The sequence below is a fragment of the Calonectris borealis genome, chromosome W, assembly GCF_964195595.1.
Source record: "Calonectris borealis chromosome W, bCalBor7.hap1.2, whole genome shotgun sequence".
Taxonomy (NCBI): Eukaryota; Metazoa; Chordata; class Aves; order Procellariiformes; family Procellariidae; genus Calonectris; species Calonectris borealis.
The window spans coordinates 31726931-31748976 of record NC_134351.1 but is presented as its reverse complement, the minus strand read 5'-3'; the positions used below and the strand labels follow the sequence as shown (position 1 = coordinate 31748976).

Genomic DNA, 22046 nt, shown 5'->3' with positions numbered 1-22046 from the left:
CTTTTTGTTTTTGAATTGTTCATGAGCTTTGTAAAGAAGTCAAATGCTAAGTAGAAAACTAAGTAGAGTCAGACATGTTTAACCTTTTGTACTGTAATTTGTTTTGAAATATCTTTAAGATAACTTGTCTTCTGGAAACTGGAGAGAGAGGTAACATGATGTTAGATGTTAATTTTTTTCTTTAAGTGAAATTTGATTAGTTGACTAATAGTTTCTCTCAATTTCTTGTATTTTATTGCATATTTTTATCTTCACTGATCAATGACATTATATTCTTAGACTTCAGTTTATGAAGGTGTATCATAAGACTTCCTCCTTTGGTGGAAGTGCTCACCAAGCCACTTTCAACCATTTATCAGCAGTCCTGGCTAACCAGGGAGGTCCCAGTTGACTGGAGGTTAGCAAATGGGACACCCATCTACAAGAAGGGCTGGAAGGAGGATCTGGGGAACTACAGGCCTGTCAGTCTGACCTCGGTGCCGGGGAAAGTTATGGAGCAGATCATCTTGAGTGCCATCACACGGCATGTACGGGACAACCAGGCGATCAGGCCCAGTCAGCATGGGTTTATGAAAGGCAGGTCCTGCTTAACTAACCTGATCTCCTTCTATGACCAGGTGACCCACCTAGTGGACGAGGAAAAGGCTGTGGATGTTGTTTACCTGGACTTTAGTAAAGCCTTTGACACCGTTTCCCACAGCATTCTCTTGGAGAAACTGGCTACTCATGGCTTGGACGGGCGTACTCTTCACTGGGAAAAAACTGGCTGAACGGCTGAGCCCAGAGAGTTGTGGTGAATGGAGTTAAATCCAGTTGGCGGCCAGTCACAAGCGGTGTTCCCCAGGGCTCATTTTTGGGGCCAGTCTTGTTTAATATTTTTATCAATGATCTGGATGAGGGGATCAAGTGTTCCCTCAGTAAGTTTGCAGATGACACCAAGCTGGGAGGGAGTGTTGATCTGCTCGAGGGTAGGAAGGCTCTGCAGAGGGACCTGGACAGGCTGGATTGATGGGCCGAGGCCAATTGTATGAGGTTCAACAAGGCCAAGTGCCGGGTCCTGCACTTCGGCCACAACAACCCCATGCAACGCTACAGGCTTGGGGAAGAGTGGCTGGAAAGCTGCCCAGAGGAAAAGGACCTGGGGGTGCTGGTTGACAGCCGGCTGAATATGAGCCGGCAGTGTGCCCAGGTGGCCAAGAAGGCCAACGGCATCCTGGCCTGTATCAGAAATAGTGTGGCCAGCAGGAGTAGGGAGGTGATCGTGCCCCTGTACTCGGCACTGGTGAGGCCGCACCTCGAATACTGTGTTCCGTTTTGGGCCCCTCACTACAAGAAGGACATTGAGGTGCTTGAGTGTGTCCAAAGAGGAGCAAAAAAGCTGGTGAAGAGCCTGGAGCACAAGTCTTATGAGGAGCGGCTGAGGGAACTGGGGTTGTTTAGTCTGGAGAAGAGGAGGCTGAGGGGGGGACCTTATCGTGCTCTACAACTACCTGAAAGGAGGTTGTAGCGAGGTGGGTGTCAGTCTCTTTTCCCAGGTAACAAGTGATAGGATGAGAGGAAATGGCCTCAAGTTGCGCCAAGGGAGGTTTAGACTGGACATTAGGAAAAATTTCTTCGCTGAAAGGGTTATCAAGCCTTGGAACAGGCTGCCCAGGGAAGTGGTTGAGTCACCATCCCTGGAGGTATTTAAAAGAGGTGTAGACGTGGCGCTTAGGGGCATGGTTTAGTGGTGGACTTGGTGGTGTTGGGTTGACGGTTGGACTCGATGATCTTAAGGGTCTTTTCCAACCTAAATGATTTTATGATCCTAAAAATGATTGTTTTGACACTCTGCAACAAGAGTTCTGGTTGAAAGTATGATGTTTTTCCCATTTACTACATAATTTATTGGAAACTAGCATTCTGCAGGTTTTGTAAAACTGCTGATTTCACAATTTTTTTCCAAAAATTATAGTCTTTAAGTAGATCAAATGTCTTGTTCACTTTTTTTCCTATGTATAACTAAAGGTATAGTTCAATCCCTCTGTCAGTATTTTCTCCCTTCTCCAAGTTGCTTTTCCAGATAGCTCTTCACATTTTTAAAGAAGTGTTATTACTCAGGACTGCTGTCCAACTTCTGCATTGCTGGAAAAATTCAGGTCCTCTTGATGCCATTAATTTAAATAACTGATTGTTTCTTTGGATTGTCTGGTCAAAAATATTGTTTCAACTTATGTACTTTTTTTCCTTGTACAAATGACTCTTGTGTAATACAAATGTTTTAAAAACTGTTAACTCTTTTGCCTAAATCAATTATTTCTGACTGTTTTTAGAACTTGTATTGCATAGCAATATGAACATACATGGTATTTTCCATTTTTTGGTATGACAAGTGCGTTCGCAGATCTGAGTACTAAAATACGCACCCCCACCACCCCGCAAAAAAAACCAACCCCAAAACAAACACCCCCCCCCACACCCCAACTACATAAGTTAGTGAGCAATTTTATAAGAATTTTCTTTTGTGTTAAACTATTGAAATGTTCTTTTAAGCATTTTTCCTATTTATTAGCAGGCTTTTAAATTGAGTACATTATTATTACAAAGTTATTTCTTATTTTTTAGCAGAGATACTAGACTAACTGTAGAAAAGTGACTAATTTTTGAAGGTATTTCGGTATTCTGCACTGTATAATTAAGTGCAGTTATTTGTTACCAAAATATACTGATACTTTGCCAAATTTATACAGGCCTATCGTATAAGCTTTATGTCCTGCATGATAGAAGTATTAATGCTGTTACCTCTACTAATGTAGTATGTCATTTGTCCAGGACGCTGGTAATTACATTTTTGTGTTTAATTTCATTTAGTTCTAGCAAATCTTCTTACTTTTTTGTAAATCTACATTTCCTTTACAGTCTTCAAATATTTTTATGTCGTGATGTTTATCAGTAATTGCTGATGAGATATTAATTAGTTAAGGAGGTGTGTGTATATATATACGAGAGTGAGTTTGTAATATTGCATTTTGTTGAACGTAGACAGCCTGCTTTAAAAACTCAACGTTATCCTAACTTCCTTTTAAAAAAAAAAAATAAGAAAAAATCACAAAACCAACAAAAAAACACCCCAACGATTTGTAGCAAAAGATTTTCTTCTGTCAAGCTTCCTTTTCTTTATTAACAGGATTATTGCCATGTGTGGAGACTATTACATTGGTGGACGTCGCTTTGCTTCACTCTCGGACCTAATTGGTTATTACAGTCATGTGTCTTGTTTGCTGAAGGGGGAAAAACTATTCTTTCCAGTAGCACCTCCAGAGGCAAGTAGTAAAATTTTTTAATGTAATTTACTTAAATATTAATATCATTAATCTTGCATTCGATATTCATAGTTTTCTATGAAAAAGCATTGTAGACAGCTTCCCCTAGTTCTAGAGCTGTCTCAGCGTATGGTGAAGTATAAGGAGTATATAAACATGTTCTTACTGATAGAAAGTAATGATAAAAAATTGGTTGTTAATGAAAAACTGTAATGAGAAAGCTAGATATCAGGTATTGCAGTTATCTCCAAATGTAGTAATAACATTTTCTTGTTTATCTCAGTTTACATACAATGTGTGGTTCTTGTCTAGGAAAGAGCACCATTGTAATGTAGTTAGCCTCTAGGGTTTTACACTGACTTAATAAAGTATTTCAAAATAATATTACTATTTTGTAGCAAAGATTTCAAAATACGCATCCTGGAAATAACCAAAGTTCCTGAAAGCTGGGCTTCTTTCATGTGACTATCCTTAAGACAATATCAGTAATTAAAAAAAAAAACCCAAACCAACCCAAACAAAACAGCCCCCCAAAACACCTGCAGACTATGCCCCCCCCCCCCCCCCCCCCCCAAAAAAATAAAGATGTTTCTGAATGTTAAACTTTCATAAATTTCTACTAAGTGGAAGAAAATTCTAAAGTACTTTTTCATGGGAACTACATTATTGGTAACTTGATTTTTGGAGATAACGTGACCGATAATGTTATAAGGCTAGAAACAAAATGGGAGCTTTTGTAGATAACTTTAGGAATTAAGCATTTCCAGCTCTTACTATTTTTGACCCTTTGAAAACTTAAAACTAGCAAAGGGATACAAATGACTATTACCAGTCTTTTGCCTCAGAGTAGCATAATGTTGGGGAGAGAAAGTCTACACAATGAAAGGGAAAATTAATATCTTTGCACTCCTCTCTTAAATTGTAGCCTGTGGAGGATAGAAGGAGAGTTCGAGCAATTCTACCTTACACCAAAGTGCCAGAAACTGATGAAATAAGGTATGTTTTAATAATAGGTAGAAGCAGTTGTGAAATTCTTGAAGTATTTATAAATACTAATGATTTCAGTATATGTTCACTATGCAAATACTTTCCAATTGCATCTTAGACTTAAAGCTCTGGGAGGTTAAAGGTATGATGCCTCTTTTTCTTTTTTTTTTCTTTTTCTTTTTTTCTTTTTTTTGTCTCATGTCTTGTCATCTCTCTCCTTGTCTTTTTTCTCTTTTTCTTTTTTTTTCCTCCCCCCCCCCCCCCCCCCCCCGGATATAGCAATAACACTTTTATTCTGGGTATACTGTTTGTATTAATTTTAAGGGGAGTTACACTTAATTGCTAGAACTATGAAACTTATTTTAGAAGTAGAACATTACTAATTTCAAAGGCTTACCCACTTTGAGAAAAATGTAAATTTGTGCATGAAGGAATTCTCTGTGAAAATGTCTCGTGTGAGGGTTTGAAATAAATTGGCTCCGAATTTGCCTTCAGAAGTAGCTAGTAACAGATAAATATTTCAAGCCAAACCAATCTTGACCACTAGAAAGAGAATGTGAGAATTGACTCTGATAAAATTAAGAACAGTATTTTTAGTGTCTTCCTTGAAATAAGGAAAAAAAGGAGAGATGGCCAAAAAAACTTGCGTTTAATGTTCTAGCACTCGTTTTGTTGCCTGTGCCTAAAAACTCTGTCCTTAAAATGGAGCAAGAATGATTCCCTTTACTTCTCCCTCTCCTCTCTTTTGGAAAGAGTCTCTATTGAACAAATGATACTTTTAAATGTATAATCTTAATATTTTAAAAAGTTATTGAATTGCTTCTCTGGACGCCAGGTACCCACGAAGCTGCTCTATCACTCCCCCTCCCCAACTGGACAGGGGGGAGAAAATATGACGAAAGGCTTGTGGGTTGAGATAAGGACAGGGAGATCACTCAGCAATTACCGTCACGGGCAAAACAGACTTGGCTTGGGGAAATTAATTTAATTTATTGCAAATTAACACCAGAGTAGGATAATGAGAAATAAGAACAAATCTAAAAACGCCTTCCCCCCACCCCTCCATTCTTCCCAGGCTCAACTTCACTAGGCATGACGTAAATGGTATGGAATAAGGGGTGGATACTGTCCTGGTTTTGGCTGGAATAGGGTTAAATTTCTTCCTAGTGCTGTGTTTTGGATTTAGTATGAGAAGAATGTTGATAACACTCTGATGTTTTCAGTTGTTGCTAAGTACCCTGCTAGTCAAGGGCATTCAGCTTAAGAAAAAAAAAAAACAAAACAACAAAAAAACCCTAAACAAGTGTTGGGAGGGAGCACAGCCAGGACAGCTAGCCCAGCTGGCCAACGGGGTATTCCATACCATGTGACGTCATGCTCAGTATATGAATGGTAGGCGTGATCCAGGAAGTAGCGATTGCTACTTGGTTATCGGTCAGCGCGGGTGGTGAGCAATTGCATTGTGCATCACTCATTTTGTATATTCTATCATTATTTATTATTATTATTTTCCCTTTTCTGTTCTATTAAATTGTCTTTATCTCAACCCACGAGTTTTTCTCACTCTTACCCTTCCGATTCTCTCCCCGTCCCACTGGGGGGGCGGGGGGAGTGACTGAACGGCTGCGTGGTATTTGGCTGCCTGCCAGATTAAACCACGACATGGTGATTAAGCAATAATTGAATGGTAATTAAACAGTGATTTAACAATTATTTGACAATGATTTAAATTAACATTTAAATCATCATTTAGAAGGTGATTAGATGATGATTTAGACAGCGGTCAAACACTCTACTACTTACTGCACTTGCAATAATTAAGCTATAGCTGGATATATAAATGTTGCTAGCATACAATATACTCTAATGTAAAATGTCGCTCACTTCGTTATAGATATCAGATGCTGGGTAAGGGGTCTCTCAACCTCGAGGAGTAACCCTGAGAGGCGTCCCTTCTCAAGGGGGAGATCACTTCTGTGCAGCCTGCTGCCATACAGGAGAGCTCAATGGGCTCGGGGGCTACAGATATTTATAGTGTAAAGTGATTGACTCCTAGTCAAACCCCCTTTTGGTGTATGTGCAGTTGTGTAGCTGTAGCAGTTTTAGTTTTGTCTAGTCCCAGCTCAGGCTGGTACTGTTAGCTTCTGATTAGACATGGCCTGGACTCCTTGGTTCCTGAGAAGATATGGCCTAGCACAATTCTCAAGGTTTGCACAGCAGGGCTGATTTCAGTCAGGCCTACTTGTCAGTAATGCCTGAACCAAAGTACTGTTCACTCAGTGCATATGTCACACCCTCTCAAATGAGAGACATTCCATAGAAAATGGCTATGTAATTTTGGATTGAACTAGTAGTTGATGAGTTTCAGTACCTCACAGCTATTGCCTGTATCCCTGATGCATCATCTGACTTGATTGAGAAGTCCCCCTGTGCTCCAGTGAAAGGTTTTCATATGACCTGATGTTGTGGTTTAACCCCGGCCAGCAACTAAGCACCAACAGACACTGGAGCAGTCGTTTTCCTGGATGGATGCCTTTTGGCTGTTGTTTTTCCTTGCAGTTCCTGTACTTGAGCTTCTAGTCTCCAGGTAGATTCACCATCCCACTTACTCATGTTCTCCCCCTGGTCACGCAGGAAGAACCACAGGGTGGCATGTGATGTGCGCCACTGGTAACCCTCTCCTCTGAACACAAAAAGGCTGACTCTTAATAGCCAAGACATTGGTCGGTATGGGTGAGGAAGACCTATCCTTCTTTAATTGCTGGGACAATTGTTGGGACAGTTTCTCCACAGCCGAGACGCAGGCCTGTAGGGAGGAAGCGAGATTCTCTTTGAATTCTTGGAGTTGGCTGGCCAGTCCATCCACAGTTGGTGCTTCTGTGTCTGTCCAGCTCATTATCGCCAGGGTGTTGGTGTATGACTTCAGTGTACTTCGTATAAACTTTCGCCACATGGACTGGATTTCATCTGGGTCTTTGGATGCCTGGTTATTGTCCAGGTTGCTATAGATCACCTCCACCATGGCTAATTCCCTCAGATACTGGATACCTCCCTCAGTGGTGGTCCACTTGCTTTGGGAATTTGCAAGATCTTCCTTGAAGGGATACCTGTCCTTCACACCCAACAGGAGCTGCCTCCAAAGACTGAGGACTCCTGCCCCTTTTAAAATCCCTTTGCCAATGGCCTTATCCCTAGCAAGGGATCCCAGCTGCCGGGCTTCCTTACCCTCTAATTCCTGATTTTTGGCCCCAATATCCCAGCATCAGAGTAACCAGCTGATAATTTTCTCGCCTCGTTGACAGCTTCGCATGTCTCCCAGCTCACTTGGGGATAGGGATTGGGTAGTTTCTGTCTCATTTATGATTTCAGTCCCTTCCTCCTCCTGTTCTTGTGACTGCTCTGCTGCAGAACAGGCTGCCTCTTCTGATTCTCTCTCCTGCTCCCTCTTAGGAGAAGCTTCTCCATCCCTTACTAAATGAGTTGACTTCCGCTTCCATCGTTTCTTTTTAATTATAGACGTGACTGATATAGTTGAAGGCTGGGTCTCTAGTTTAGCCACAGTGTCTGTTGGTATGTTTTCAGATCCAGAGACCTTCTCTTCTCCTTGAGGGTGCTGAATAGTACTGAGCAGTGTTCGGGAGGTGTAGGCCAGGCCCCAGCACAGTGCGATAAGTTGTGCCTCTTTGGAATAGCCAGGGCATCTTTTTTTCAAACATTCTGTCACTTCATCAGGATCTGGGAATGAAGTCCCAGACCATCGGAGGTGAGAAGCTTTCTAGATACCTGCCCATATTCTGCCACATGCCTTGACACCCATAACCACACTGCTGTGGGGCCTGGGTCATATTCCTAAATAGCTTGTTAACCTTGGAAAAAGCTGAAACAATATTCCTAAGAAATACCAATAGGAGTATTTTGGTTACCCAAGGATGTTTAAGATACTGAAAAGTTATTGTAACGAGGGAGAAAACATCATAGAAGAAGGTGGTGAAGGTGCCACTCTGTATTTCCTCCACAAAAAACCTCTTGGAGGAAAAAGTGTAATTAGAATCATTAAGGTTGGAAAAGACCTCTAAGATCATCGAGTCCAACTGTCAACCCAACACCACCATGCCCACTAAACCATGTCCCTAAGCACCTCATCTACACGTCTTTTAAATACCTCCAGGGACGGTGACTCCACCACTTCCCTGGGCAGCCTGTTCCAAGGCCTGACCACTCTTTCAGTAAAGAAATTTTTCCTAATGTCCAGTCTAAACCTCCCTTGGTGCAACTTGAGGCCATTTCCTCTCGTCCTATCGCTAGTTACTTGGCAGAAGAGACCAACACCCACCTCGCTACAACCTCCTTTCAGGTAGTTGTAGAGCGTGATGAGGTCCCCCCTCAGCCTCCTCTTCTCCAGGCTAAACAACCCCAGTTCCCTCAGCCGCTCCTCATAAGACTTGTGCTCCAGGCCCTTCACCAGCTTCGTTGCCCTCCTCTGGACACGCTCCAGCACCTCCATGTCCTTCTTGTACTGAGGGGCCCAAAACGGAACACAGTATTCGAGGTGCGGCCTCACCAGTGCCGAGTACAGGGGCACGATCACCTCCTTACTCCTGCTGGCCACACTATTTCTGATACAGGCCAGGATGCCGTTGGCCTTCTTGGCCACCTGGGCACACTGCCGGCTCATGTTCAGCCGGCTGTCAACCAGCACCCCCAGGTCCTTTTCCTCTGGGCAGCTTTCCAGCCACTTCCCCAAGCCTGTAGCATTGCCTGGGGTTGTTGTGACCCAAGTGCAGGACCCGGCACTTGGCCTTGTTGAATCTCATACAGTTGGCCTCAGCCCATCAATCCAGCCTGTCCAGGTCCCTCTGCAAGAGCCTTCCTACCCTCGAGCAGATCAACACTCCCGCCCAACTTGGTGTCGTCTGCAAACTTACTGAGGGAGCACTCGATCCCCTCATCCAGATCATTGATGAAGATATTGAACAGGACCGGCCCCAAAACTGAGCCCTGGGGAACACCGCTCGTGACAGGCCGCCAACTGGATTTAACTCCATTCACCACAACTCTCTGGGCTCGGCCGTCCAGCCAGTTTTTTACCCAGCAAAGAGTGTACCTGTCTAAGCTGTGAGCTGCCAGCTTCTCTAGGAGAATGCCGTGGGAGACAGTGTCAAAGGCTTTACCGAAGTCCAGGTAGACCACATCCACAGCCTTTCCCTCATCCACTAGGCGGGTCACCTGGTCATAGCAGGAGATGAGGTTGGTCAAGCAGGACCTGCGTTCCATGAACCCGTGATGGCTGGGCCTGATCCCCTGGTTGTCCCGGACATGGCTCGTGAGCGCCCTCAAAACCAACCGCTCCATGATCTTCCCCGGCACCGAGGTCAGGCTGACAGGCCTGTAGTTCCCTGGATCCTCCTTCTGGCCCTTCTTGTAGATGGGCGTCACATTGGCAAGCATCCAGTCGTCCGGGACCTCCCCTGTTAACCAGGACTGCTGGTAAATGATGGAGAGTGGCTTGGTAAGCTCCTCTGCCAGCTCCCTCAGTACCCTCGGGTGGATCCCATCCAGCCCCATAGACTTGTGAACGTCCAGGTGGCATAGCAGGTCATTAACTTCTTCCTCTTGGTTTATGGGGGGTTTATTTTGCTCACCGTCCCTGTCTTCCAGCTCAGGGGGCTGAATACCCTGAGGATAACTGGTCTGACTACTAAAGACTGAGGCAAAGAAGGCATTAAGTACCTCAGCCTTATCCTCGTCCTTGGTGGCAACGTTCCCCCCTGCATCCAATAGAGGATGGAGATTCTCCTTGGCTCTCCTTTTGTCATTAATATACTTGTAAAAACATTTTTTGTTATCTCTCACGACAGTGGCCAGGTTGAGTTCTAGCCGGGCTTTTGCCTTTCGAATTTCCTCTCTGCACGACCTAACGCGATCCCTGTACTCTTCTCGAGTTGCCTGCCCCTTCTTCCAAAGGTGGTAAACTCTCCTTTTATTCCTGAGTCCCAGCCAGAGCTCCCCATTCAGCCAGGCCGGTTGTCTTCCCCGCCCATTCTTCTTGTGGCACATGGGGACAGCCTGCTCCTGTGCCTTTAAGACTTCCTTCTTGAAGAACGTCCAGCCTTCCTGGACCACTTTGCCCTTCAGGACTGTCTCCCAAGGGACCCTCTCGACCAGTGTCCTGAACAGGCCAAAGTCCACCCTCCGGAAGTCCATGGTAGGGGTTTTGCTGGCCCCCCTCCTTCCTTCACCAAGTATCGAGAATTCTATCATTTCATGGTCGCTAAGCCCAAGCCAGCCTCCGACCACCACATCTCCCACCAGTCCTTCTCTGTTTGTGAACTGCAGGTGAAGCGAGGCACCTCCCCTAGTGGGCTCGCTTACCAGCTGCGTCAGGAAGTTATCTTCCACACACTCCAGGAACCTCCTCGACTGTTTCCTCTCTGCCGTGTGGTATTTCCAGCAGACGTCCGGAAAGTTGAAGTCCCCCACGAGAACAAGGGCTAGCGACTGGGAGACTCCTGCCAGCCTCTGGTAGAATATTTCGTCTGCCTCCTCATCCTGGTTAGGATGTTAACTGTCTCTATGAGATGGTTCCTGAAGTACAGTAATGGCATCAGTATAGAGCCCAAATACCAGATTAAGCTCAAGGCCAGTGCTTTAACAATAAATCTCCCAGGCAAAACACCACTAAGTGCTACAGAGCACAACAAACTGCAAAAGCCAAAACCAGTCTTTAACATGTACAGCAAAAAAGGGAGCATGGCACAGATCAGATAAACTAATGTTGAGAACAGATAAATCAATATCATGACCAGCAACTGTTAACAGATATAATAATTATAAATTCCTTCTAATATGCTTTGGTCAATCTGTTATTATCTCAAACCCTTCGAGCCCCATGTTGGACACCAAAAAGGACTGTCGTGGTTTAACCCTAGCCAGCAACTAAGCACCACACAGCCGCTCACTCACTCCCCCCCGGTGGGATGGGGGAAGAATTGGAAGGGTAAAAATGAGAAAGAAACTCATGGGTTGAGATAAAGACAGTTTAATAATTAGTAACAAATTTAAAAAAAAAAATTGTAAGAAAAAAAAAAAACACAACCAACAAAGAGAGAGGAAAATAAAACCCAAGGAAGACAAGTGATGCAGATGAAAACAATTGCTCACCACCAACCAACCAATGCCCAGCCAGTCCCTGAGCAGCATCCTCCCCTGCCAACCTCCACCCCCAGTTTTATTGCTGAGCACAGTGTCATATGGTATGGAATATCCCTTTGGTCAGTTGGGGTCAGCTGTCCCAGCTGTGTCCTCTCCCAACTTCTTGTGCACCTCCAATCTACTCGCTGGCAGGGCAGTGTGAGGAGCAGAAAAGGCCTTGATGCTGTGAGCACTGTTCAGTAGTAACTAAAACATCAGTGTGTTATCAACACTATTTTTGGTACAAATCCAAAACATAGCCCCATACAAGCTACTATGAAGAAATTTAACTCTATCCCAGTCAAAACCAGTACACCTGAGTGTCATGGTTTAACCCCAGCTGGCAACTAAGCACCACACAGCCACTCGCTCACTCCCCCCACAGTGGGTTGGGGGAGAGAATCAGAAGGGTAAGAGTGAGAAAACTTGTGGGCTGAGACAAAGACAGTTTAATAGGGAAAGCAAAAGCCACGTGCGCAAGCAAAGCAAACCAAGGAATTCATTCACTGTTTCCCATCGGCAGGCAGGTGCTCAGCCATCTCCAGGAAAGCAGGGCTCTATCACACGTAACAGTTACTTGGGAAGACAAACGCCATCACACCAAACGTGTGTGTCCCCCCCCCCTCCTTCTTCTTCGCCCAGCCTTATATGCTGAGCATGACGTCATATGGTATGGAATAGCCCATTGGCCAACTGGGCCAGCCGTCCCGGCCATGCTCCCTCCCAGCCCCCTGCGCACCTGGCAGGGCATGGGAGGATGAAAAGTCCTTGACTATATAAACATTACTTAGCAACAACTAAAACATCAGTGTGCTATCAACATTATTCTTATATTACATCCAAAACACAGCACCACACCAGCTAATAGGAAGAAAATCAACTCCATCCCAGCTGAAACCAGGACACTGAGTTTGAGATTACACTTAAGGAATAACTTATACTAACCTTCCAGTAATGAAACTCCCTTGGACAATTTAATGCTTTGTGTTTATGCTCTTATTGTAGCTAACTGCGTGTCTTTTCGAGGAACTGTTCTGTATCTTCTTTTTAGCATTTATCTTCGTATGCAAAGACCTAAATAGTAGATATTCCACAGGCTTTATTATACAAAATTAGGTTTTGATAAAAGTATTATTTTCTTAGACTATTAAGGGAATCTTTGATTGTTTTTACTTGTGTTTAGTATTTGATCCCTCTTGATAAAAGAATGTTACTATCTTTTAATGTTGTTGTGGTGTTTTTTGTTTTATGCGTCCTTGGCACACTTTAAAGTATCTATTAGATTCTAAATGTAAATCAAAGAAGGGTAAATATTCATCTATCATAGCTACTTAAACTGTGTGAAAAATGCACATGGTGTGCTTGGGATACCAATAAATGTATCTTTCATGATCAGATTTCCTCAAATGTTTTGCTGAAACTATGCTCAAGAATTAATTGTGTTCATTAAACTTTATGTTATGATTGTATTTCTAACATAAATCTTACTGTAACTCTTTTCAGTTTCCTTAAAGGAGACATGTTTATTGTCCATAATGAATTGGAAGATGGCTGGATGTGGGTTACAAACCTACGGACAGATGAACAAGGTCTTATTGTAGAAGACCTGGTAGAAGAAGTGGTAAGTAATTTTATATTCAGATCTGTTGCAGAACTGAGATTTGATTTGTTTTTTTTTATTAATTTTGTGTGTGTGTGTAAGTTAACATTGAAATAAACCCAAACTAGTGGCGTTTAACTGCCTGACTATGTACTTTTCTAAACCTTCCTGCAGTAATTGAATCTGCCAGTTTTTAAATAGTGTAACAAACCTTTAAGTCTAATTCAATATCCAAAGTACTTATTCACATGTTATCCAAACAAGTTCATGTGCAAATGAATGATACTGTGAACATATTAGGCAGTTCCCTAAACTCACCAGTCCTGATAAAGAACTTGCTAGTCATTCAATTGCATTCTTTTTTTTTTTGTTTTGTTTGCCATGAAACATTCATAAATGTATAGACTGAAATTTTGTGCTGCGGTATGTCTCTCTTTTTAAGGGCCAAGTGTGGGTTAAAAAGTATATTGATGAGTTAATTATACCTAGAAGGGCTTATGCTAAGTCAGGAAGCTAACCAGGTGACCAAAAGATAATTGAATTACTGCAGGAGAAGAGATGATTTAATGGACAAAAACACCCACCCCACCCTCCCACATGCTTTTTTTAAAGTTCACCATTGCTTTGGAGTCCTGATGACGTTTGCTGCGCAGCATATATATTTTGCTGTTAGTAGAGTTTGCTTCACCTGTTTCTCACATCTATATCAGGATGTGAATGGCTAAATTGAAATGGCAGTGTTAGAGTATCTAACTGTAGATTTCTACATTAGCGGTTGAAGTTCAGGAAAGTTGAGATTTAAGTTACCACATGTAAAGAAGGACTTGAAGAGTGACAGAAACAATCTTTTGAAATCATAGAATCATAGAATCATTAAGGTTGGAAAAGACCTCCAAGATCATCGTGTCCAACCGTCAACCCAACACACCATGCCCACTACACCATGTCCCTAAGGGCCTCATCTACACGTCTTTTAAATACTTCCAGGGATGGTGACTCCACCACTTCCCTGGGCAGCCTGTTCCAAGGCCTGACCACTCTTTCAGTAAAGAAATTTCTCCTAATGTCCAATCTAAACCTCCCTTGGTGCAACTTGAGGCCATACCAAATAATGTGGTATGGCTGAATTTCCACTTAATGAATGAAGTTGAAAACCTCTTTACATGAACTGTGCAATAAGCCATCTAGTTAAAAAATGTCTTGGACTTCTTAGTGCTGTTTATTTCTACAGAAGGTCTTAACCTATGAAGTTTACTTTTCTAAACTCAAGCATACTGTTGTCATGCACTTAATATGTTAATTCTCCTATTAGGGAAGAGAAGATGATCCACATGAAGGCAAAATGTAAGGATTTTTGTTTTGTTATTAAAAGCAAATCATAAAATAACTGTTTATAAACTTTAGCTATGAGATTGGGAAGGTGAACCAAAGCTGTGTATACTTGTTTTTTGATCTTAAGACTTTTCTTCTACACTAGCTGTTGAAGATGTATAGGTAATTGACATGAAGTCTTGTATTAGTTATGCCTAATATTAATGGGTTTTGCAGTGATAAAATCTTGGATGAGTCTCTGTGTGATCACTTTACCCAGAATATGTACAATGGAGGGTGTGGCGTTTTCTGATTTGTGGTTTTTTTATACACATACAGTTTGCCTTAGAGGTAACCTTTTTTCAGGTCTGCTCAACTCTAAGTGCAGGAGAGGGAACAAAGTGTGATTAGAGGAATGATAGTGTAATAGTAACGCTTTCTCTATATTAGCCTCATGTGCTAACACTTAAAGTGAAAACCAGGAGACTATAGAATAATTTTTGCAGTGAATTCCAACTTGTTAAATACTTTAAAAAAACCACAAAACAAAACCTAATACAATTTACAATGAATTGATATTATGGGAAACTGTTGATTGTTATATTATTTTCAGTAGTAAAGATGAGTAGCAAATGAAAGTTACAGAAAATTTCTAGTAGCTTGATAACTTCATCTGTCCTCCATTTGCTTGCTATAATTGCAGCTGCTGCTTCCTGTATTTATTGCCCAGTTTGCAGTCTCCAAAGGACTGATGATTGAAGAAGGCATTTGTTTGGTGGTTTTTTTTTGTTTGTTTGTTTGGGGGTTTTTTTTGTTGTTTTTTTTTTTTAAATAGGGGAAAGAAAATCATTGGTGTGTGACTTCAGTTTACTGGTCCCCAATGTTCTGCTAGTCAGTTTGGCATAGCAGCATAACAGTAGTAGGGATGCCTTCAAATACAGGAACTTTTTTTTTTTTTTTAAACGAAGTAGTTTGTAGCAAATTCTTAGAGCTTTGACACTGTCAGTCCAGTTACTCATGCTGCTCAGAGGATTCCAGGGGAGGCAGGGATTTCTGCGAATATTCCAATAGCCAGAGATTGTAAAGGTAATATAGAAAGCAAGTTAGAACTAGAGCTCTTTTTTGATGCATAAAAGAGGCTTTCTTTTACACACTTAAACACACACACACGCGTGCACACACACTCTGCATTGAAAGGCCATATTTCTAGCTTTCCTTTAAAGGACAGGATGAGCTCTTAAGATGTAGCATGTGGTGTGCCACATGTAAACTGAATAGCCATGCAATGTCAAGCTGTTTCCTATAATCATAGGTATCAGGTTGAGACTGGACAGATTGCTGTATTTTTTAGGATGATGCTCTGATGCAGGACTCTGGGGAAGATGCAAGGTGTGAGATTAAAGCAATTCATATTCAATAGTCTAACAAAGCTAGGTTTTATTTCCTCAGCTTCTAGCAAAATTTAGTTTTAGTTATTCTGTACAGTATTTAACTGTCATTAATCTCTTTTTTTTGGGCTTTGCATTTCACACTTCAAATAAATTGCTATCTGAGACTGACTTCAAATATGCCTGTCAAATTATCTAGCATTTAAACAATGCCTTTTCATCTCTAAACACACTTGGATTTGAACATCTACTTCGTGTTGGACACTTGTATCGAAATGAGTTTATTTATATAGCTGTAGATATTTATTTTTCATTCTGTTGGTAGAAAAACAGAATCGCTGAGTAACATAACGGTTGCTTATATAATCTATATGTACTAGATTTTTGAAATAAAAATTAATTCATAGGTGCCAGAGATTAATTTATAGGTGTCAGAGCCTTAGATGTCAAACAACTAAAAAAGAAAGCTGATAGTCTTGCTTTCTAATTTTTCTCTTCATCTTTAAGATGGTTCCATGGGAAGATCTCCAAACAAGAGGCTTACAATTTGCTGATGACAGGTACTTGTATTTCAGATGGAAATACAGTGGTAGTGGAATGACACAAAGTAATCCTGTTTATAACAGACTGCAGCAAAACCTGTTTTTTCTGTATGAACATATGAGCATCAGACCTGTGGCTGCTACTACATTGGAAAAAAACCTCATGGCTGAGCATTGAGTGGTTTTTTTTATGTTCTCAAGTACAGTTAGTTTCATAATTCTAATTGAAATAGTTAATTTTTTTATTATTTTTGTGATATATATAAATAAAAAAATATCTTGGACTTCATCAAAATGCTGAGGAGAAAATACTGTTATGTTCTTATGGGAGAATGCATTATAAACTTTTTTTAGTCCCCTCATAGAGGAAATAATTTTTAAAATGAAAACATCAATATTTCTGACTCATATTGTCAAATAACATACCTTAAATATGAGAACAAAAATCTTTATTTTTTTAAAAAACATTGTCAAATCTCCCACACGCACACCATATGCTCTTGTAAAGAGGTGGCAAAAGTGGGGATAGGTTGTCAGCTACCGCCAAATGATTTTGCATTAACTTTGGCAGTTCAGTACTACTTCATCCCATTTGGGTGAAGAACGGGGATCGCTGTTGGAACTTACATCAGACTTTCTCCTTTAAGTGTGCAATTCTTGCTAATTTTTACAGAAAGAGCTTTGGTAAGAGCTCATAAATGACACTAAGATAAGTAACAGTGAATAACACTGTATTATGATATCTTTTCAGTTGGTCAGGTGTGCAGTTTTCTTGTGAGGCCTTCAGATAATACACCTGGTGATTATTCACTTTATTTTCGGACCAGTGAAAATATTCAGCGTTTTAAAATATGTCCAACATCAAGCAATCAGTTTATGATGGGAGGCAGATATTATAATAGGTAAGTTTTAATAGTTGTGTGTATTTTATACTTCTATAAAGAATTTGTATAACATATTGCTGATAACTTACTGATATGATCATAAGATTTCAGTATTTCTTAAGAATATACTAAGAGTTTTAACTAACTTGCTTAGTAGTTAGTTGTAACTAAGCACATTCTAAAAGCCTTCAAAAGCTTAAGTGTAACTTGTTTCTTTTGAAGTATTTTTCTCCTTCTGTAAATGATTTTCTTCACCCTGTAAATTGGATTATGACATGTAATTAGGAGAATGCTGTGTTGTCTTGGAAGCTACTATTTATAATAGGGAGTTTCGTGTATATGAAGGGAAAATTAAAATGTTAGTTTTATCAGAGACATTCAGTAGGGATTTTAAAGTATAAATAATAGAAATGGGTATTGACAAGAAAGGGAAAAATTATCTTCATTGTTGAAAAAAGTCATTAAATTAATCACCTTAAAACATGTGAATGATACTTTGGTCAGAAGTGCGGATCACTTCATTTAGAGTCATGAAACTTGGGATGGATTTGTTTTGCCATGGGTATAAAAATATGGTAATATGTACAAAAAGAAATGACAAGAGATAAGTTTCCCCTTTCATGGGAGAAGCTATCAATACAGCTCCATCCTTGAATCTGTGACAACTCTATGAATAAGATTATCAAGACTTCTCAGTAGTGAAAACTCACCTTTCTCTTCTAATTGAGGCCATTGCCTGTCACATAATCAGAAATTTTCCAGACTTGTTCACCTAGAACCAGGGCATTCTTCATCCCAATAGAGAATTTATCTCGCTTCCAGCTTGGCTTCTGAGTGGGTAGAGATCCAGCAGCTGGTGTGTCTGAGAAAATGTCAAGGTCTCCTAACTCAGTTCAGTGGGCTTCATATGATTTCAAATGGACAATGGTTTGAGACTAAGCAATTGGAACCTTATTAACCTATGTATATCCCACACACAGGCTTCTTGAGTACCTTCTACATTAATCAGTCTGGCCTCCAGACATCCTCATTGAAAAATCAAGCTAGCTGCAGTGTCAGCCTTTGATGAAGGTAAATCCTCTTTTGCCCATTCTCTAGTTACATGGCTTATTAGGAGGATGATAGGCTAAAAGCCCACACCCTAGGTGATGTCAAACTAATTAGCCAATTAGTGGAAGTCTTATTAGTCTCAAATGGCTTTGCAACATTAGATAGTATAGCTCTAGAAGCTTACTGCAATAAGTTATTCCTTGAGGAAATTGATTTCCCACTGCTGGATTCACTTGAAGTGTATATATAAAATACATTTACCTAGAGAAGATTCTTTCCTTGACATTGGATGGAAAACAAGATTAAAAGATTAAGCATCACTAAGTTATGATAATATGCTTTTAGAGGGTTTTCTGAATGTTTTGGTACCTAGGTTGCAAAGATCCTCCTCAGTGAAAGAGAACTGCTTGGCTTTGAAAGACTTCTAGTTTTAGTTGAATGTTTTGGGGAATTACTAATATACTCCTAGGCTCAAATTCTGTCCAAGTTAGTATTTACTGAAAGTTGATAAACTTCTTGGAAGTTCAAACAGTATGTAATGCAAGAAAATAAGGATGCAAAATGAAGGTGCTAACTGCCCCAAATTATTTGCCATAAGATCTACTGCAGAGGGCAATAAATAAGAAGCAGGAAAAAAGGAATGACTTTCTGTGGGCTTTTTAATTCTTGTACTGGTTTATTTGTTATGGACACTGGAAGAAGGAAGTCTTTAAATATATGAAGACTAAGGTGGATTGTTGTATGGGACAATCAGAAGTGGCTGAAAAGCATCAAACGGCATTGAATCCAGAACAGAAACATAGGAAGTATGAATTTATGCAAGATAATGAAATGATTTATGAGCATTTCTTGGGGCAGAGAGAACATCTGTTTTACTTCTTTATAACTTATCTAAAAATGTAGAGTTTTTCTTCAAGGTGAAAAATTAGGGGTTGAAGAAGTGCTGCTTGTTTAAATCCATCTGTTAAACAGTTCATTGATCTTCTTTATAATAAGCTATTTCTTTAAATGCTCTGAAGGTATCTGCTTTAAATCTGATGGTAGTATTAGACTGGAACTTAAAAAAAATCATCATAGTAGTGTTGTTTCTCTTAATATTCTTCTCTTGCTGTTTTAGTGATTGTAAGTGGGATTAAAAAAAAAGGATAAAATAAAACCAATCTGTTCTTTGTTTGCAGAGTATTGATTACAGTTATAGTCACATAAATTATAGACCAAGATTTTCCATATAAAAGTAAGAGCCTGAAGAATAGTAAGGAAACCAACTCAAAAGTTGACTATTGTTTTATTTCCCAGGTAATTTGAATATCCAGGCATGGGACTGGAAGGTCCGCAACCTATATAAGCAATGCTATGTCTCTGCCAATATTCCAAAAGCAAGCCAAAATTATTCTGAGTGGTCATGGGGAAAAATTCCTGGGTACATCTCGGGAATCTAGTGTTCTGTGATGCATAGGAAGATTACTTTTTCCACTAACCTTTTCCCTTTGCATGTTCTCCCACCATTCGGTATATGAATTGCTCAAAACTTGTATTGATGAGTATAACTAACAGACTGTATTTACACTCTCTCATACGGAGGTCTGCTTTCATTATTTCTTATTCTTATATCATCTCTACAAAACAGCCAATCTGTAGTCTTTTAGTTGTCTATTTGAAGGTCCTAATATATAGGAAATGTTAAATACATATTGATTTTACTAACTGCGTATCATGAAATCTCAAACAGAAAATATATACTTACTAGCCTGTGGCCATACCATCCTGAACATGCTCTATTTCATCTCATCTCAGAAGCTAAGCAGCATTGGGCCCAGTTAGTACTTGGATGGGAGACTGCTTGGGAATACTGAGTCCAGGTGTTGTAGGCTTCTAGCAAAGGGCCATGAAGATGATGAAGGGATTAGAGTATCTGTCATATGAGGACAGGTGGAGAGAGCTGGGACTGTTCAGCTTTGAGAAGAGGAGGCTGGGGGGGGGGGGGAAATCTTATCACTGTGTATAAAATACCTGATGGGAGGGAGCAAAGAAGAGAGAGACAGACTCTTTTTAGCGGTGGCCAGTGACAGAAAAAGAGGCAGGGGGCACAAACTGAAATACAGAAAATTCCATCTGAACACAAATCACTTGTGTGTGGTTTTGGTTTTGTTGTTTTTTTTTTTTTTTTTCCCTACTACTGTGAGGGTGATCAAACACTGGAAGAGGGTGTCCAAAGAGTTTGTGGAGTCTCCATCCTTAGAGATACTCAAAACATGACTGAACAAGGTCCTAAGCAATCTGTTCTTGTTAACCCTCCTTTGAGATGGGGACTTGAACTAGATGATCTCAGAGGTCCCTTCCAACCTCAACTATTCTGTGAATAACTTGAATGTTTTACAGGGGGTTTTTTTGTTCGATGTGGGTTTTTTTGTGGTTTGGGTGGGGGTGGTGTGTTGGTGTGTGGTTCTTCTGTTTGTTTAGGTGTTGTTTTTTTTTTTTCATTTGGAATAGTTCCAGTTGGAAGGGACCTACAACGATCATCTAGTCCTGGGCTGATCAAAAGTTAAAGCATATTATTAAGGGCATTGTCCACAGACAGGCACAGGGCATTGACCACCTCTCCAGGAAGCCTGTTCCAGTGTTTGACCACGCTCTTGGTAAATAAATGTTTCTTAATGTCAGGTCTGAACCTCCCCAGACACAGCTTTGAGCCATTCCCACGTGTCCTGTCACTGGATACCAGGGAGAAGAGCTCAGCACCTCCCTCTCCACTTCCCCTCCTCAGGAAGCTGTAGAGAGCAATGAGGTCGCCCCTCAGCCTCCTTCTCTCCAAACTAGACAGACCCAGAGTCCTTAGCCGCTCCTCATAGGACATGCCTTCCAGCCCTTTCACCAGCTTTGTTGCCCTCCTCTGGACGCATTCAAGTACCTTCACATCCTTCTTAAATTGTGGGGCCCAGAACTGCACACAGTACTCAAGGTGAGGCCGCACCAACACTAAATACAGAGGGATAATCACCTCTTCTGACTGGCTGGTTATGCTGTGCTTAATGCACCCCAGGATGTGGTTTGCCCTCTTGGCTGCCAGGGCACACTGCTGACTCCTCTTGAGCCTGCTGTCAACCAGCACCCCCGATCCCTTTCTGCAGGGCTGCTCTCCAGCTACTCCTCTCACAATTTATGCTTGTGTCCAGTGTTACTCCGTCCCAGGTGCAGAATCCGGCATTTGTTCTTGTTAAATTTCATGCCATTGATGATTGCCCAATGCTCCAATCTATCCAGATCCCTCTGCAAGGCCTCTTGTCCCTCAAGAGAGTCAATAGCGCCTCCCAGTTTAGTATCCTCAGCAAACTTGCTAAGGGTGCATTCAACTCCTGCATCCAGATCGTTGATAAATATATCGAACAGAACTGGCCCTAGGATTGAGCCCTGAGGAACACCGCTGGTGACTGGCCGCCAGCCAGATGGAGCCCCATTCACTACAACCCTCTGAGCCCTGCCGTTCAGCCAGTTCTTCACCCAGCGCACCGTGTACCTGCTCGTTTCACAGTTGGACAACTTGTCCAGAAGGATGCTGTGAGGGGACGGTATCAAAAGCCTTACTGAAACCCAGAAAAACTACATCCACCGCCTTCCCTTCATCCACTAGGCGGGTGACCTTATTGTAGAAGGATATCGGATTATTTAGACAGGACTTTCCCTTTGTGAACCCACGCTGACTGTGCCTGATGATTGCATTGTCCTTTAAATGCCTTTCAATAGCACCCAGTATGACCTTCTCCATAATCTTCCCAGGAACTGAGGTTAGACTA

General features: G+C 41.3%; 1 protein-coding gene across 1 annotated transcript in view; it reads left to right on the top strand.

The window, feature by feature from the left end:
• LOC142075097 (ras GTPase-activating protein 1-like) overlaps positions 1-22046 on the top strand; it is a 112763-nt gene that overhangs the window by 23437 nt on the left and 67280 nt on the right. Inside the window, exons 3-8 of the mRNA XM_075136115.1 lie at positions 3167-3302; positions 4228-4298; positions 12984-13101; positions 14393-14424; positions 16287-16339; positions 17073-17223. Coding sequence (XP_074992216.1) covers positions 3167-3302; positions 4228-4298; positions 12984-13101; positions 14393-14424; positions 16287-16339; positions 17073-17223 — 561 coding nt within the window. The remainder of the gene's footprint in view (positions 1-3166; positions 3303-4227; positions 4299-12983; positions 13102-14392; positions 14425-16286; positions 16340-17072; positions 17224-22046) is intronic.